The sequence below is a fragment of the Hoplias malabaricus genome, chromosome 13 (assembly GCF_029633855.1).
Source record: "Hoplias malabaricus isolate fHopMal1 chromosome 13, fHopMal1.hap1, whole genome shotgun sequence".
NCBI lineage: Eukaryota > Metazoa > Chordata > Actinopteri > Characiformes > Erythrinidae > Hoplias > Hoplias malabaricus.
The window spans coordinates 23340341-23357878 of NC_089812.1; the positions used below are offsets into that span (position 1 = coordinate 23340341).

A 17538-nucleotide genomic window follows, 5' to 3' on the forward strand; every position below is an offset into this window, starting at 1 on the left:
TTTATTCAGTTAAACTATTGACTGTGTGTGTTGTTTATTTTTTTTTTGGGGGGGGGGCGGCTCACCACACTTCATTGATTCATTGATTGATTAAGAGATGACCATCAAAGTGTCCTTTCCGTTTTTAGTATGTGGTTTACTTGGATTTTATGATTCAATCGTTTTTTTAAACACTCAAGACTTTTTTTTGCCAAAAAGCAAGCACATACTTAGATAAACATAGCAAAAATATATTTTCAAAACTCAGTAACAGATTTTAATATGTAATATTAAAATGACATACTGAGAATTGCTGAGAATGACACGCCTGCTCTGCAGGGGTCATGTCCATTTAAGAGCAGTGTGAAACAGAGCTAACAGAACGTGTGTGTGGTCAGTGGAGCCGAGAGAACGGACAGTGAGCGGAGAAACAAGGAGGATGTAGCAATGTTACAGCTGGCGGATGTACAAAATGCTGGATTTGAGTTGGAGACATAGAGATGCCTGATTCCATTCACCACCACTTGAATGCATTCAACAATCATCACTACAAACACACACCACATCAGAACTAAAACAAAATGACTACCATGAAAATAACTCACTCCATACAACACTGATAATATAATTTCCCCAATTTAATATTTTATTGTCATAGAAGTCGCTTTATTAACATGTGAGCACGCTCCGGCACTTCAAAGGAGCGCAATGAGCACGAGAAGAGAAACTGAAAAGTGGAAAGAAGCAGAAAGACGACGAACAATGGACATTTTGGTATCGGCTGGTTCGTCATTCGAACTTCTTTATGGTTTGTAACATTGTATTTCATGGTTTTTTGTTACAGAAGCAAAACGGTTGTCTGCATCTTTACAGCTCGGGCTGCCACTGTACTTCTCTGATGGAGGAGAGACGATGTTAGAACTAAAAATACAGAACAGGTGGAAAAGGCGTCTCTTGCTGCCTGTGTGTGTGTTTGTGTGTGTCTGTGTGAGAGTGAGTGAGTGAGTGAGTGAGTGGGAGGCTGGTGATGAGGGAAAAGGGTGCAAGGTCATAAAGGTGGGGTTGGGAGGAGGGGGTAACCCTAAACAACATGGCATCGCTGAGCTCTCAATATGAGAAAGCTTGACACGTGTGAACTTTGATTTAATTTCATTTGCTTAAAAACATTTCTATTTTTTAATAAGTTTTGTTTTTTTGTTTTGTTTTTAAACGGTGGTCTTCTGGAGGCGGGAAAGTCGTGAGAATCGTGTTGCTATGGCAACACACACTTCTCCACCTCCGTCTTCAGCTTGTTCCACAACAACCATGCAGGGCGTGTTCAGTCCTTCTCAGGAACCAGCTTCAACACCTTCCCAATGGCAATGGTCTTTCCTGTAGGAACAAAAACCACAAAAATACCATCAGACAATATACACAACACAGTAAAAGTACGGTGACACCTGCTTGTCCACTATTTATTCCAGATTCTGACACACTGCTTTAAGGACAGTCTGCTATCACAGCCCCTGAAGACCAGATCCTGCAGATTCAATAAAGCTCAGAGCAGTCTCTGAGGTCATTAAAGACCCTAGGGCATTTCCTTCTCACAACGTCTGGCTACATCTGCCCCCTGTGGTCACTCTCTCTCTGGCCTCCTCACCATGCCCATATTCAATAAGCCAGCTCTGCTCCTCCATGTCTCTTCTCTACCTACTGGTTGGTGTGTGGTGGGGGGGACCTAAGACTGAGGCTGAGTAACCACACTGACGCCTTCACTCTCGTAACATCAGTGAGCCTCTGGCCTAGTGATTGACCGATATATCGGCCAGCTGATTAATCGGCTGATTTTTGGCATTTTTTTTTTATATAATCGGCATCCGTCATTCTGGCTGTTAGAGCGCCCCTTTCGTCCATTTAGTCATCTTACAGGTAGACATCATTGAGCACAAGTACAGGAGTACAAGCCTCCAACCTGTAGCTGCATGCCGTCACATCAGAGAAAGCTGTATGAATTATTTTCTCTTCTTCAGCTCTCACTATTTATTATGACAGCTGTCATAAACGACTGAGTTGATAGCTGTAACCTAGACACCCAGCGTTATTTAGCCTCTTATTTTGCTCATTGGTTGGCGGCGCCTATAAAAAAATAAAAATCACTCATTGTTATATCCGTCAGTATATCTCAAGTACTACACGTACAAAGTCGACGGTTAATGTACCAATTTAAAGCTTAAAGTCACAGATTTTTTTATTTAATCATTTTATATATAATCTGACTAATAAATAAGTATTTTTGCTGTTATTGGAAATTATGAAGAAATATTATTGACAGTACAGATTTTCAGATTTTACACGACGCAATATTTGAGTCAGTGTGTACATATACACCAATCGAACGGGCAGATTCTCAGAATCACGAGGATATATGTTAAAATGTACGACTAAGTGATTAAAGCCAAAAAAATAAGATATTCCAAACTTCAGGTTTCTTCCTGATTAATGACAAAACTGCTGCTTCTCTAAGCCTGAAGGGCCCACAAGCGGCTCACATACAAGGTTACCACAGCAGCGTTTACCTAAGTCCCCTTCAAAACGAGACTAAATCTGAGTCTCTCTGTCAAACAGTTCGTGAGTAACCCACATGTGGGTGTCAAGAGTACTCCCCCCCCCAAAAAAAAAAAAAAAAAAAAAAAACCCACAGTACACATTTTCAAAAAATAATTAATGTTAAAAATATATGTTGACATTAGGTCTAGACAAAATATATACACTGTATTTTTGCAGTAAAAGTAATAATATGGAGAGCTTGGGGTCTAAACAGACACTTGGAGAGGCCATCTGTCCACTGTCTGCTCCAGCTTGAATAACTTCATATCAGTAGGAGGTATCAACTCCAAATTTTACACGATGAAAGTAGAGCCCTGGAGACAATTTTAAAAAGAAAAAAGTAAATGGGACTCGAACTATTCAGTTTATAGTTACTAACATTTTTTTTCCCAAAAATAAGACAAGCATTTTTTTGTGGTTTTCATAAGCTTTTGACCACTTCTTATATATTTTAGGACCTCTAAATGGTTTCTTTTACAAATTTGAAGGGTTTTCTGTGAAAATAAATCATGTCTCTAGTTTATTCACTGCCTGAAGAATGGGAATATCGGCTTTACATATCGGCCACTACTGCTGTCTAAATATCGACATGGGCTATCAAAAAACCCATATTGGTCGATCACTACTCTAGCCCCAGGACTCTGTCATGGTTTTTGGCAGATATCTTTGTGTAAGTGTGTTTCCATTTGTTTTATTTTAAACATCCTTTATTTTGACGTATTTTACCACTACTACTGCGTTAAAATATTTTACTTCCACTCTGATGTGTTTATGTTCCTCATTTTAATCCAACAGACTGAGCTGCTCTGGAGTATGCCAGCTTTATTGTCATATAAACGTTATTATTATTTATGACAACTGATGTTTGTGTTGTCCAGCTCCAGTAGAGAAGACTGACCTTCGTCCCTCAGGGTGAAGCGTCCCATCTGGGGGAAATCTTTGAAGGTCTCAAGGCAGATGGTCCCAGCGGTTCTGAGGCGGGCGATACACACCTGGTCCTGTTTAACGAAGCGAGGTCTCGTCTTACTTTTCTCTCCACTCTTCTTATCTACCAGGCAGATTAAGGCCTGAAGGACACACAGAGACAGAGAGACAAACCAAAAAAAAACCTGCATGAGTCAAAGTTTGCACATTACATCAATACATACATTTGTAGAAGGTTAATTAAAGAAGCAACCTGTTGTTTTCCCCCGGTCCTTCTTCATTTTACACGGACAGCTAGTGGCCTGGAAGTGTCAGGATTTCAGTACTCAATCTACTTTAAACATGGCTTCCCCTTTGTAGGGATCCACTCTTTGAAGTAGAAACTCTCTCATTCTAAGTATTACAAAATAAGTTTGATTCTTTATTTTGTGTCAGTTCAAGTATAATTTGTAAATATCATAAATAACCACCAATTTTTTTTTACTTTAGTAAAATAATTCCTTACATCTACAGTGGAGTTACTCAAACCCATTCCTCCAGAGCCCCCAGAATTTTGAGAACCCCTCCACCCTCAACTAAAAAACTGGTCAATGTGAACTACCACAGCGTCTGAATAAACAATCAGCTCAAATCTTCCATTTAGTTCAGGACTTTTGTGTAATATTAACTGGCTACAAAATAGAAAAAAGCAGCATATTAGAAATAGAGAGTCTCCTCTTTTCCACTCATATGAACAGAACCCTTCTGATCTGGGGGCTTTCTGTCCTCATCCAGGGTCTTACTGCCCGTGAATAATGTGTGCGTAATGTGCAAACTCTATGAGGCTACATTTCTCACCTGACGCTAATGATGACCCTTTATTATAAAAATAACAAAACTTGAGTTAATAACTAAATCATTTAATATTCTGAAAAGATGACAGTATTAATATATAACTTTAAGAAATTAAGAATAATGCAGCCAAATAAACTTGGAACAGAGCCAGACCCAAAGTTAGGTGGAGGTTTTACCGTGATCTGAACTTCCTCGATGCAAGTATGAATGTGCAGAACTGCATTGTAGCCCGGACAGATGATGGATTTGTGTTCGATGATGACTATCTGAAAAACCAACCCCATAAAAAAAGATCAGGACCTTAGAACTCACAAAACACATTCTAAGTGATCATTTAACAATTAATTGTTTAAGTTGCTTTTCCATTAGCACAGATCCCCCGCAAAACGGAACTGGTGATGATGCAAGGCCCCATCATCTCCAACGGGAACCGGTGGCTTTGTAAATAACAACAATGCCAATGGCATTGTAAGTCGACGCAGTTTACTTGTTGTGTATACATGTGCTTACTGGAGTGAACACTGCTCTGCGCCACAGTTTTCACAGATTCGTTTTTCTTGTTGCAAGAAACTTGTTGCAAGTTTTCATCGACCCAATAAGCGTTTAAACCCCTTCGGGGTAATGTTACATGCTGCCTTTGTGAGTTGGATAAAAACATGTGAAAGCTGCTGTAACGTCTGAGATTTCTCTAGCAACGAGTTTGTGCTGGAGCTCTGCATTTCGGGGTGACTGACAGGTCACTCTGGCCAATCAGCACTCTGCAGGGTTTATACGTCATCATTTAGTACCTACTCAGCTCCCTTCATACCAGGCGCAGGCAGGGACTGGTATCTCCATTTTGGTCTATTTTTAATTTACTATATCATTTGAACACAGCAACTGTCACTCACGTTGTGTAAAAAATTCATGATGAATGAACCAATAAAAGTGCCCCAAAAATACTTAAATAATTAAATCTTTTTACATTAACTTGAAAGTTAAAGTTTTTTGTTCCTTCTCCTGTAAAGGTACTATTTGGAAGATAAAAGTTAACTGGACAGCAAAGAAATGCTACGTTAAAATAATAAATTTAGAAAAATTTAGAGAGCCATGTTAAGCATTGTGGGCTGGAAACCTTCACATATAACACCTTCATGGCATCCCTACATATCACATACGTGTAAAACTGTCTGTGAAATAAAGTGATTGCGGTTCTGACCTGGGCGTCGAAGGTGCGTCCGGAGTGGCAGAGGCTTTCAGCCGTACAGAGGATGAAACCGGGCAGAATCTCCTCCTCCTCGATTCCTTTCAGACGAATCTTTAGGTTCTCTCCAGGTCCAGCATCATCCGTCTCCACATCATCAGAGAGCAGACTCAGAACTTCCACAGTGTGCTACAGACACAAATTCAGATTCACAGTTTTCTCTCTTTAATTCAATTTAAAGACAAAGTTTAGCAGATGTAAAACATTTGATCACCAGTTTTTCCACAGCATTATTCATACTCTCGAACAACGTCGGCTTGGACACAGACCTCGCTACCTGCACTTAGCAAAGCTAATTTGCACAGAATAGATTATGCTATTTACTAAAACACCAGTGATTACTTGAATATTCAGGATTTCAATCTTTGTTTTATTCATTTATAATCGGTGGTGTGACTTTAAAAAGAGCCCTCACTTTTTCAAGTGATTCTCCTTCATATTATATTCATATTAGACTGTTGTTAAACTGACACTTGTGTTCTGGATGTGCAAGACATTCAACGTTTCTATGAACATCCACCCTAATTTATATAATTTATATCAGGTCTAGTGTTGATGTTCTCACCCTGTTGGGCATCATTACGAGCTGCTGGGCTTTACTGATGGACCCCGACTCCAACTTCCCCAACACCACAGTTCCCATGTCCTGGAGAGCAACACACACAGACAAGCTTTAAACACTGGCCACCATTTAATCTAGTCGCTGAAGTATAATTAGTACAAAAAAATGGAAGAGCAGGGAGACAAGGTGGTATCTAACCTTGTACTTATCGACAATGGGTAACCTCACAGGACCATCGCTGGATCTGTTGAAATTTGGCAAACTGTCCAGATGTGGAATGAATGGTAACCCTCTGTAAACACACACACACACAGTATATTTTACGATGAATTATAAAGCATCCACCAGGAACTGTTCACTATCCACTATGAATTATTCAGTATCACCAATTAATTATTCTGTATCTACAGAATCGAATATAAATTGATCAGTACCGGCTATAAATCGCTTAGTATCCACCATTAATTATTTAGTATCTATGAATTATTCAATCACAAATATAAAGTATTCACTACTACAAAATTCAGGATCTAATATAATATATTCAATAACTAATGATTGAGTAAGTGCTCTGTAGCTACCATAAATTACTAAGAAATACTAAGAATTTTTAAGAAATTACTATGTAAATACTAAGGATTACTCAGTAGTTACCACAAATTTTTCAAATTATTATACCATATATTACTAAGTATGCAAGAATAACTCAAAACATTTGATTAATTTTTCCAATCACTACTACAAAGTATTCTAAATTCAGTATGAATCACTGCCAGAACCTGCCCAGTAACCTCTGTGAAACATGCAGACATTATTTTAACATATTTAATTTAACTAAAATTAAGTAAAATATACTTTATTCTTAAAAATGAACATTATCCAAGGTTTCGTAACTAAAGGCAATGAATATAGTTTGGGCCTTGAGCTCCATATAGAAGGGGTAGAAGCTGAAGAGATTGTGAATTTGTTAATTAAATAGTGGTATACGTACGTGTACCAGGAGCACAGTTCCGCTGGTTCCTTCAAGTTTGCCCCAGTCAGACCCGAGCAAGGCATGAAGTGAATGTCTTTTCTGGGGTTGAAACCCACCTTCTTCAGAAATGGCACCAGTTTCTCCTTACACTCCTCGTATCTGCGGATAATCAGAACACATCATAAGGGTGACCTTGGGAAATATTTTCTACATCTGTAACTCTGAACGGAGAGGAGTTTTAGGGGTTAACCGAGGTCAGATGGGCGCCTTACACTAGTTTTGAGAAGGTCTAGGGCCTAGAATATATTATATTTTATGTTAAGAATTTAAAAATTGACCAGATTAAACAATCCCACTAGCTTTTTTTATCACATCCTTGAACTCACCTCTCCAGGCTCCAGTTGACTGTGGGGTCATCCATCTTGTTGACCAGGACGATGAGATGTTTTACGCCAGCGGTTTTGGCGAGCATGGCATGCTCTCGCGTCTGTCCTCCTTTCTCAAATCCCGTCTCGAACTCGCCTTTCCTTGCAGAGATCACCTGATGAAAAGAGACCAAAGCAGATATAAGACATCCAGGTGAAAGGAGCCAAAAGGAGATGAGTGAGCGCATTTGAGTCGCATAAGATAAATTATTATTTACAATGCATTACAGTGTGGTATACACAGCTCTGTTAATGATGCACTGGAACAGAGTGGAGTTGTAGGTAATGAATATTTGGGCATGAACTCTCATGGCAAATCCTGTCTGTGTGCAATTCTTATTCAATTAGCATCTGTTAGTGTTTAATAACTTCCCAGCAGATTTATGACCCATCTGCATTCAAAAAGCCCCCGCTGCTGACCTCTGGAGCACTAAGTGCTAAAAAGCAAGCTGAGAAAATTTGTGTCTCAACTGAAAAGTCTACAGACGTGAGCATCTCTCAGAAGGGTGACTCGGTCAGTCTGAGTAATGACTCACAGGCAAGCGTGTCACTGAAAGGGAAGAAATAGAGATAACCACAAGCCTCTAAATTTCAATCAAAAAACTAGCTTAGATTTCCTCATATGGACATGACACCGACAATAGAACCAAGGTAGAACTTTAGTTAACATCAATGGCTATAGCACTTGAACACTATTAACTACAGCCAACAGGGGGCGCTGTCCCTGTGGTCTGTGTGGATTCCCAATGCCTGCGTGCAGCGACAGCAACACTACTGAATAAACCACACTGGGATGAGATGTAAAACTGAGGTCTTCTCTCCAATCGCAAGAGACCCTGCAGCAGCTCAGGATGTGACCCAGATGTCTGGGTAAATCTGCCCCTGTGGTCACACACACTGTCCTCCTGACTGTCTTCATCTTCAATAAACTGGCTTAGGTCGCCTGTTGAAGCATCGTCCAGGTCAGGGCTACACCATACTGGTGTTTGAGGTGACTCCCTAATGTCTAAACTATGTACAAATGCTCAGAGGGTCTTGAACAGTGCCGTAGAAATTGAACTAACATCATAAATATCAGTCACTCACCAGCACGGCCAGGTCAGCTTGTGACGCACCCCCAATCATGTTTGGGACGAAGCTTTTATGTCCAGGAGCGTCCAGGATGGTGAAGTGTTTCTTCTCAGTCTCGAAGTATGCTCGGCCCACCTCCACCGTCTTACCCTTATCTCTCTCTTCTTGGTTCGTATCAAGAGCCCAAGAGAGGTACCTGAGGAAAATAAAGGCAGTTGATATTTGTGAGCTCACAAAAACTGCATGTTCAATGTAAGGAAAAAATACCATAACACTGCAAGACTTCCTTTAAATCTTTTTTGTTTTTAAGTAGAATTATGTCAGGCTCATACTACAGGAGCATTAGGCCATGTTTGAGGCGCATTTACTCCTCCTGAAAATTGCAAGAGGTCTCCCAATTTCAAGCTGACCATACATGATGATTTTAAAAAAAAAAAAAAAAAAAAAAAAAAAAAAAAAAAAAAAAAAAAAAGGTCAGGCCTTACTGTGAAGTTACCCAACAAATACCAGACTCCAGACTAGGGATTGGGCAGTATTCATATTTTTCATAAACTCAGTTGCACATTAATGAAATAAAACAGTGTCATATGTTATTGGAGGCGATGGGGACAGATGCAGCTTTGTTATTTTAAGCAGCCTAAGCTTTATGCTGGTAGATTTTGTTTTTTCAAAAGGTGATCTTGTACTCAAAAATGTTTTTGAACACTGGTATACAGTATTACCGTGAGGTGGGTACGGTTCACATTTTGAAATACCGCAGTATACAGTATTACCTTTACCGGAATACACAATATTACCCTTGGTGGGGCAACGTTTGAACGTTTGCCCTTGTGGCATGACACCTAATCCCCAAACTGTTCCCCGGGTGCCAAAGTGCTGGGCAGCCCCCTGCTCCTGATTTGTGTGCGTGTTTGCTGCCCTAATAGCGTATGTAAAATATTGCTCACTAGTGTGTGTTGGTGTGTTCACTAACAAAGATGGGTCAAATGAAGAGGCGCAATTTCCCTAAGGGGATCAATAAAGGTGTTTCTTCTTTTACCACCCAACCCTACTTCAGACTATTAAAATTACCAGGTTTCTCTGTTCTTCTCCTTGGCCTCCCTCTCGTACTTTTCCAGAGTTCGCTTTTCCACCATTCCCGTCAGATACCTGTCCAAGACAACAGAAACTACTGTGAATACAGAGCCAAACAGCAAATAAACTAAACAAAAACATACATTCCAAATATTATAAACAAATTACACACTTACTGGGCTACATTACACAAATATAACAAACATGACTGCAGAACTAGCGTGAACACTCACATGATCTGTCCTCCAATGGTGGACTTGCCAGCATCTGAAAGCACAGGAGATAAGAGGTCAGAGCGGTGAGATAGGAGACAGGGTTTAAACTGTTGAGACCAGGACACAGAGATATGAATATGTTGGTTTAGATAAGAGCTACGAATGATAATATATACACAAAAGCTACATCATGTTTTACTGAAAACAATAATAGGAAAATTAATTAGGACATTTCTGTGCGTGTACTAGGGCTGGACGATAAGGAGAAAATTTCTTTTACAACATATTTAAATAAAATACAATGCCGATATCAATAAAAAAGCCACTGAACTGGTTTTGTCAATATTAATATAAACATTTTTATAACTTTTTCATTCAGTGCTATTAGTTCTCTACTATTGTCCGTTTTGATGCATTTAACCTCATCTTTGCGCTCTCACAGAAACGTGGCTACAGCGTGACGTGGACTCAGACATGGTATCGGGGCAATTCTAAAATCTCTGTACTTGATGTCCCCTAAAGCAATCAATCAAATTTTATTAATATAGCGTATTTCACAACAGAATGTTTGCAGATTTTTCACAACAGTATATTTGAACGTTTTATAGAGATCTACGTCTGAGGCTACTTTGAGCTAGCCAAGGGTGACAATTAAAAATTAAGTAACTTAGAAACTGAGCAAATATTTTGTTCAAGCAGTTAACATTTTAAATATTTGTTTTTTTACTTGTGGCAAATACTCTGAAATATTATATTTCACACTCCATCTCTCTGACCTGCACCACATTGTTTCTAAATTGTGTGACACACACAGACAGTTCCTATTAATCATCAATGTCCTGCCCTTATTATGTGACGTCTCCACTGCAAACATCACCTTCAACAGACTCTGGAGTCTGGAGTTAAAAGGTTACAATTCACAAAACACAAAAGACTCTGTGTTTCTAATAAAAACACCAGGAAAGTGATCTTCAAACTTTTCCAAACAATTTGACTTACACCTTGTTCAGATTACAAGCCTCAATCAAGTCTGATTTTTGCTCAGATGGGAACTGACTGTATTGAGATTGTATCACATCTCAAGGCAAAGAATCAGATTTGAGTCAATTCAGCCTGGTAATGTGAACACAGACTTAGGAGAAATTCTGAATCTAATTCTGCAGCTGCACCAAAAATCCATAGAATCATGTGTTTATGCTAAATATGCTAAAATTAAGAGCAAATCAGAAAAATAAACACTATGGATGCCATAATTCAGTTTGTACCCTGTGGCAGGTATGTTTCAGGGTCAACTGAAGCCAAGATGGCTGTGTTCACTGGAACAGATCACACGTGTGTGTGCACGTATGTTTTTTTGCTGCCTCAGATGCGATAAAGGCGGAGTCCAAATTTTGTGGCACTGCTGAGTAATGTTGATAAAAGCATTATGTAATCAACAAAGCTATATAAAAGAAATTGAGAGCATTTCATTTTAAAGAAAAAAGTTAAAGCACTTTAAAACCACTGCAGTGTCCACATTAAGTTTGTGTTGTTATTAACTGATGTGTCTTACAGCAGCCTGAGCAGCTCCATGCCTGAAAAGTTCTGGATAAAAGCTGGTTTTAACATTATTATTATTATTATTGAGTGAATGAAAAACCCTAATGCCAGTGTTTTCATGAACCACACACACCTAACAGATAATTCAACATGACCATTCTGTGCTCCGATCATCCTACACCCACCAAAACCCACCTCCATACAGACAGACGCACAGACTCATAAAACCCTTTCAAGGACTTATTTTCTTTTCTGCAAATCACACATACTGAACTGTTTCCAAGGCTCATGGGAACCCTGTCATTAGTGCGTACTTTCCATTTTGGCAGATTCTGCTGGAATTCCTTTGTGCGTTGTTTTCAGAAGCAGAATAAGTGAAGCAGAGTCAGTCAAACATTATTACGGCAGGGATGGACAATGTACTGATATTATTTATAACAATAACATCAATGTTTCCATAAGAGGTACAGTTTAAAAAAAAAATAAATAAAAAATAAAAAAAAGGCCAGTCAATGCTAACTGCATAGTAACAAGTATCTGATTAGAAGGCAGCACATCTGATTTAGTCTGATTTAGCCACCTGATCCTAAAGGTACAAGCTGTATTGAGACTGAACACTATGCTGCAGTGCTTTCAGACCCTGTGGTTTAGAACAAGTCACAGGAAGAATGACCACGAACTGTTCCATCTGTCTTTAAACACTTAGCTAGCTTTACTCTGGAGCAGGACACGTTGTCCTCGCTCTCTCTAGTGAGCCAACAATGCTGAAACCCTCCATTCTGAACAGGGCTATTCACACATTGTACTGTGCAGTGTTGTTTGATCCTTGTGGTGTTTTTAAAATTGCAGGTCACATGTTTCATTAAGACCCCAGAACTTTCTTCCACTATAAAGAATTGGAACAATTTGTCAACTTTAAACATGATGTTTTATTTCTTCCATTTCATTTGTAAAATAGTAGTTTCGTGTTGTCTGAACCAGGCAAACGAGAGCATGTTTTTTTTATACTTGGCCTCAATACAAGCCTGAGCAGAGACTTGGTATTGTGTTAAAATTACTTGCTACAAACCTCAGACACTAAAATGACTGTCTTCATCACTATGACAACCATGGTTATGATAAAGAGCAGTGTGGATCAAATGCTGAACTTAGCATTTAAAGAAATGCTCTTGGTTAAAATAAAACTCGGCTAATAAGCAAATGAAGTTATATCTCGGGAATTAGCATCATACTAACTGTTTGCCTAATCATTATGGTCACTGGTCAACTCATAGAATTATGGAGAATTCCTTTAAAAACAGGAGCTGATGTAAATTGTCTTACGTAAACGGCAGGCTTGGAGAAGAACACGAAGTGCTGTTACTACTACATCACCCCAACACTCTCAGAGGAAAACGCTACCTGATAATTTAGTTACATCAGCTGAACATCCTTAAAAGGGGAACGCTAACTGCTGGTTCTGTTTCAACAGTTCAACACACTTGGAGGATACCACTCATTTCTCTTACATTCCGGCAAAAAAAGTTACAGAAGTCAGGTACTGGGGCTACTGCATTGGGTGCAGCTGCTTTAGAGTGTCCCACTTAATCTCAGCTAACTCTACTCACCGACATGACCGATGAACACCACGTTGACGTGCTCCTTCTTGGGGGCGTTCGGCTGGGCAGGGGTTACTTTAGGTGTTGGCACTTCTTCATCCTCCTCTAGCACCTCCTCCTGGAGGGAGTCCTCCTCTTCTCCTCCGCCTCCAGGCTCAGCCTCACAGCCTTTCTGCTCCCAGCTGTCCTCTGCCGCCATCTCCACATCTCCATTCTCCACCAGAGGAACTGCTGACACAACAAACACACACACTATTATTTACACGACACCTGCCTGAGGTCATCCTGCCCGTTGTTACATTAATGCAGGCTTCCTGATAATATTCAGCATGTAATAATACGACCTATGATACAGTTAAATAACACTGGCGGAGTCTTATCTTTTTTCACCTGTGGACTGCATTTCCAAAAATGCACTTGCTTTTAGAGCAATTTCCTAAACTGAAAGTTTGGAAGATAATGGCTAGAGGCATAAAAAAGTCTTTTGTTGTACAGAAATCCATGTCCGATGCCCACTGTAAAATCCTGAGGCTTTGCTGCGGCTCACAAGGTGGCTCCTATTGATAAATCGTACATACACAGTGCCACTTATAGCACAGTGTATGACTGGGTTAACCAGAGGAAATTTTAGCAGGTAAAATTTGTACAGGGACTTTTATACTGACGATCAGATTGGTGGGTTTCCTAGACAGCTCTCCTTACAGATAGCTTACATTTACCCCCCAAAAAAATATCCAAACCACAAAAATAAAACCAAATATCTGCCCAATACAGCTGGATATTCAGGGCTAGTTATCGAACATCAGAATAAGGTACATGTCCACAATCAAATATGGTGCATGTTTTCGGCAGTCATTGTAGACAGCTGTACTAATTTTAACAAAAACGCGTTAGTCCTTAATTTGTATCTCACTCATGTCTCGAGGTTACGGCATAACTGCCAATTCTGTTATATCATTCAACATGAAGGAGAACACAATCTGCTGATTCTGTTTCATCAGCTCAAAATGCTCAGATGAGAACACAAATTGCAGATTCTGTACCAACAGCTCAAGACGCTTGGAGCAGAAAACTAGCTGCTGATGCTTTTTGAGACTTTACAGATACAGGTGTGATGAAAAACCAGAAAGTATGACAGATTTGCTTACCCACAGGCTCTGACACCTCTATACTGCCATCATCCTCAGGAGCTGGATTAAAGAAAATACATTTTAAGAAAATCAACTTTTATCAGAAATACACACTGTAAATAGACAAACAAAATTGTGATTACAGGGCTTGGTTTATACTTAATCTATTTGTGAGTTTATTCATAGGATAAATCCTATAGGAACAAAGACTCACAGCCCAGCTGAAGAGGCATTGTTAACAGACGCTATTCACAATGTAACTTAGTGAAAACCCAGGCCTACATGTAGTGCGCAACCAGAAACCTGGGAGAACTCAATTCCCCACCAGTCCCTATACACATACAGCTCTCTTTGAACATCAGATCTGGTTCACAATCAGCTCTTTATTAAGAAGTTTGAGTCTGGAAGAAAATGTGAAGTGTGGATATAATCTATTAATTCTGCAGGTAATTTTATAACAGCTGTAGCTAGTGACACTGAGGTATATCCAAAAAATAAAAACACATCAGCTCATTTCCATCATTAGTTTTGTTGCAGTGGCTGTGAAAATTAAACCATTGAGTAACACAAGTGTGTTGAGGAAACTCGAGCCTGATGCTGGGTGAGCCTGTGAACTCCAAGACATCAGTCTCCACCCTTCAGCCCCAACTCAGCCCAAGGGGTTTTTACCTGCTCCAAACGTGAAGAAAAATCTCAGTGAACAGAGATTTTCTGATAAGAGCCATAAACAATAATTATTCTAGCATGGTCTTTCCCCCCTCCCCCACAGAAGCTGAAAACCTAATCTCAGATCATTTCAATAAAAAGTAATAATAAATTGTGTGTTTTACTTCATAATTATAGCAAAACTTTGAAAAAACTTCATATTATGTATAATGTGTGGGATGAGATCTATAAACACAAAAGATAGATGTGCTGGGCCAAACTCTACTAGAAGGAAGACAGTCATGTATCAGATCAATAAATTCATCCTTTTAACTTTATTTAAACCTCTGGACTTTCTGGACTTTGTTATATGTCGATTAAACAACACAGAAATGTGGTTCCAACCCATCTTGAATCTGTTGAGCCTGTCCTGTACACTCCTTCTCATCACAAGATACTGCACCCCTCTCATCCTGAGTTATAGAGCTGTGAAGAGGAGCTAAGATACACAAAACACATGTCTGAGATCTGCCTCTCACCGCTGACCTGTAGAGTTGTGTCTGTCTCCGGTCTGTGCGAAACTGACCGACGGTCACTCACAAATGGCAATTTGCTTTCAAAAAGAGATTGAGAGTTTTGTAAAATCAGACTTCAGCTTTTCAGTTTTAGGGCAAATGATCTCCATCCACAACCCTCTGTATTAATGGAGCTCTGTACAGAGATTGTTCTGAAGAGTTGGATGAGACAAAGATAATATTTTATAGGTGAGGGAACCCACCTATAAGACCCCTGTATAACTCAAGACAAGCCCTTAGACCCTAAAGGGTTAAGTACACACATTTTTATGATTTAATACTGTATTCAAATAATATACAGTGAACATAGCTGCAGTCAAACGAGCTTGGCAGTTTACTTCTGAATTAAAAGCAAATACCTGTTTAGACACAAAAACAGTTATATAAAACAGGAAAATCGCCTCATCTGCAGGACTGAGGATTCCAGACATCTGTGCCAATTTAATACTGATAAAAAGACTGATAACTGATTAGACTGATTACAAGGTGGCTTCCTTTTCTAATTTTCCATTCCACCTTAAATGGTGTAGCAGCTGTTACGTTACAATCGCTGCCCTTTTAAGGTGGAACGGAGAATTATTTTAAAGGAAGCCCAACTCCAGCCGCGCCGTGTTCAATTCGGCGGTTTAACTGTTATGGCGCTTAAAAGAACCTTTCAGACCCATAAAATAAAGCATTTACTTGCGGTATTTTTATCTTAAAAGTAGTGTATCAACAAAAATATTTCATATGCGGCTTATATTCGGCGGAACGAGAGAGAAGGGTGAAGTTAGCAGTGCTGCTAAACAATGTGAATTTAGCCGGTTAGCTTAGCCGCAACGTAGAAGTTAAAACTTACGAGTGAATCGAATCTGTTCGGTGAGTCATATCGGGGAGTCGATTCACCCCAAATAACCCGTGGTTTAATAGAGGTGCTAATTTTCTGTTCATAAGACAGGCCAAAATCTACGCCTATAAATGTTTTCATTTTAAAACCAACTATTAAGGACCATGCTGGTGTAAATCCGGTTCTTGTTATTGTATGGGCTTGTTAGTGTGTGTGTGGTAGTGTTTAATTTCTTAGCATGTGCGTGGGTTTTAGACTTGTTAGCATGTGTGTGGTGGTATATAGATTTGTTAGTGTTTGTGTGTGTTTCCATAGGTTATACAGGGCAGATTCTGCAGTGCTGAGTATTGAAAGAGGCTCCATTCTCCCTATTACAACTCAGTGGAGCATCACAATGATTTTGAAGCTGTAATTTTAAAGTAGAAGTAACACCCCCAGATCTCCTCTGGGATTTTGAAGACAAGAATATTTTTATTTTATTATAAACTCCTTCATAATAATAAAGCCTGGGGAAAGACATAAGGACATTCATCTGTTTTAATCCTCCTATCAACACCTAATCTTTAATTAACATTTTGAAACTCCACATTCCTATATTCTATACTCATGTTCATATGTACTGAAAAAGGAAAACGCTTGATGCGAGTCGAATCCCTAAAAGAGCTGGCTCTCTAGAAGAGTCGACTCGCTCCGGAACGACACCTCACGCTTAGCTATGCTTAGCTTGTCCTAGCCTACCGTGTGTGCCGAGCCCTATCCTATGGCCGGCTGCGAGGTAATAAACAGAGCTCTCACCGGCCGAGGAGGCGGTCTGGGCGTTTGTCTTCTGGAGGAAGCCCGGCACGAACTCCACGGCGTTAACGTTAGGGATGAACGGCTTGGCGTTGACGTTGAGGCCCGTGAGAGCGTCCGAAAGTTGGCCGTCATCCTCTGCCAGCTCCCACGAATCCACCACCGCGTCCCTACACGGATCCATGATAACGGACCTCTTTAACCCTTTAAAATGAAGAATTCCGAGGGTGAGGTGCTTTCTAAGGCTCTGACACGGTCCTTCGGACGTCCGCCTTTTATTCCAAGCGGTTAAACCTATTCCCGGGGCCCGTTTTCGCAGTTAATTCGCGGCCGGTTTGAGGTGGGCGCACACCGAGGGAGAGTCGAGTCAGCAGCGCTCCCGAGTGAAAACCCTCGTGTGTGCGCTGTAAGCAAAAGAAACGGCGCTGCGCAGCATCCTGGGAAATGTAGTCTATTTGCAGTCGGTTTGGCTTGCATAATTTTCGCCAAAAACTACACTTCCTCATTGTGAGGAAGTCATGTCTATGCTAAGCGTTTTACGAAACAA

At 39.9% G+C, this 17538-nt stretch overlaps 1 protein-coding gene across 2 annotated transcripts; it reads right to left on the minus strand.

Moving 5' to 3' along the window:
- Positions 1-1164: 1164 nt before the first annotated feature.
- On the minus strand, positions 1165-17427 carry gspt1l (G1 to S phase transition 1, like). 2 transcript variants are annotated; one of them, XM_066642964.1, is made up of 14 exons: positions 16995-17427; positions 14172-14213; positions 13033-13254; positions 9905-9938; positions 9669-9746; positions 8613-8793; positions 7488-7642; positions 7120-7260; positions 6327-6420; positions 6132-6212; positions 5522-5695; positions 4500-4589; positions 3464-3632; positions 1165-1350 (listed from the first exon to the last, which is right to left on the minus strand). In XM_066642964.1, the coding sequence occupies exons 1-14, from the start codon at positions 17173-17175 to the stop codon at positions 1298-1300; spliced, it is 1695 nt and encodes a 564-aa protein (XP_066499061.1). In that variant the 5' UTR covers positions 17176-17427; the 3' UTR covers positions 1165-1297. The 2 variants fall into 2 exon arrangements, with proteins under 2 accessions (XP_066499061.1, XP_066499062.1); XM_066642965.1 differs by having other exon boundaries at positions 13033-13251; positions 16995-17425.
- Positions 17428-17538: the final 111 nt, after the last annotated feature.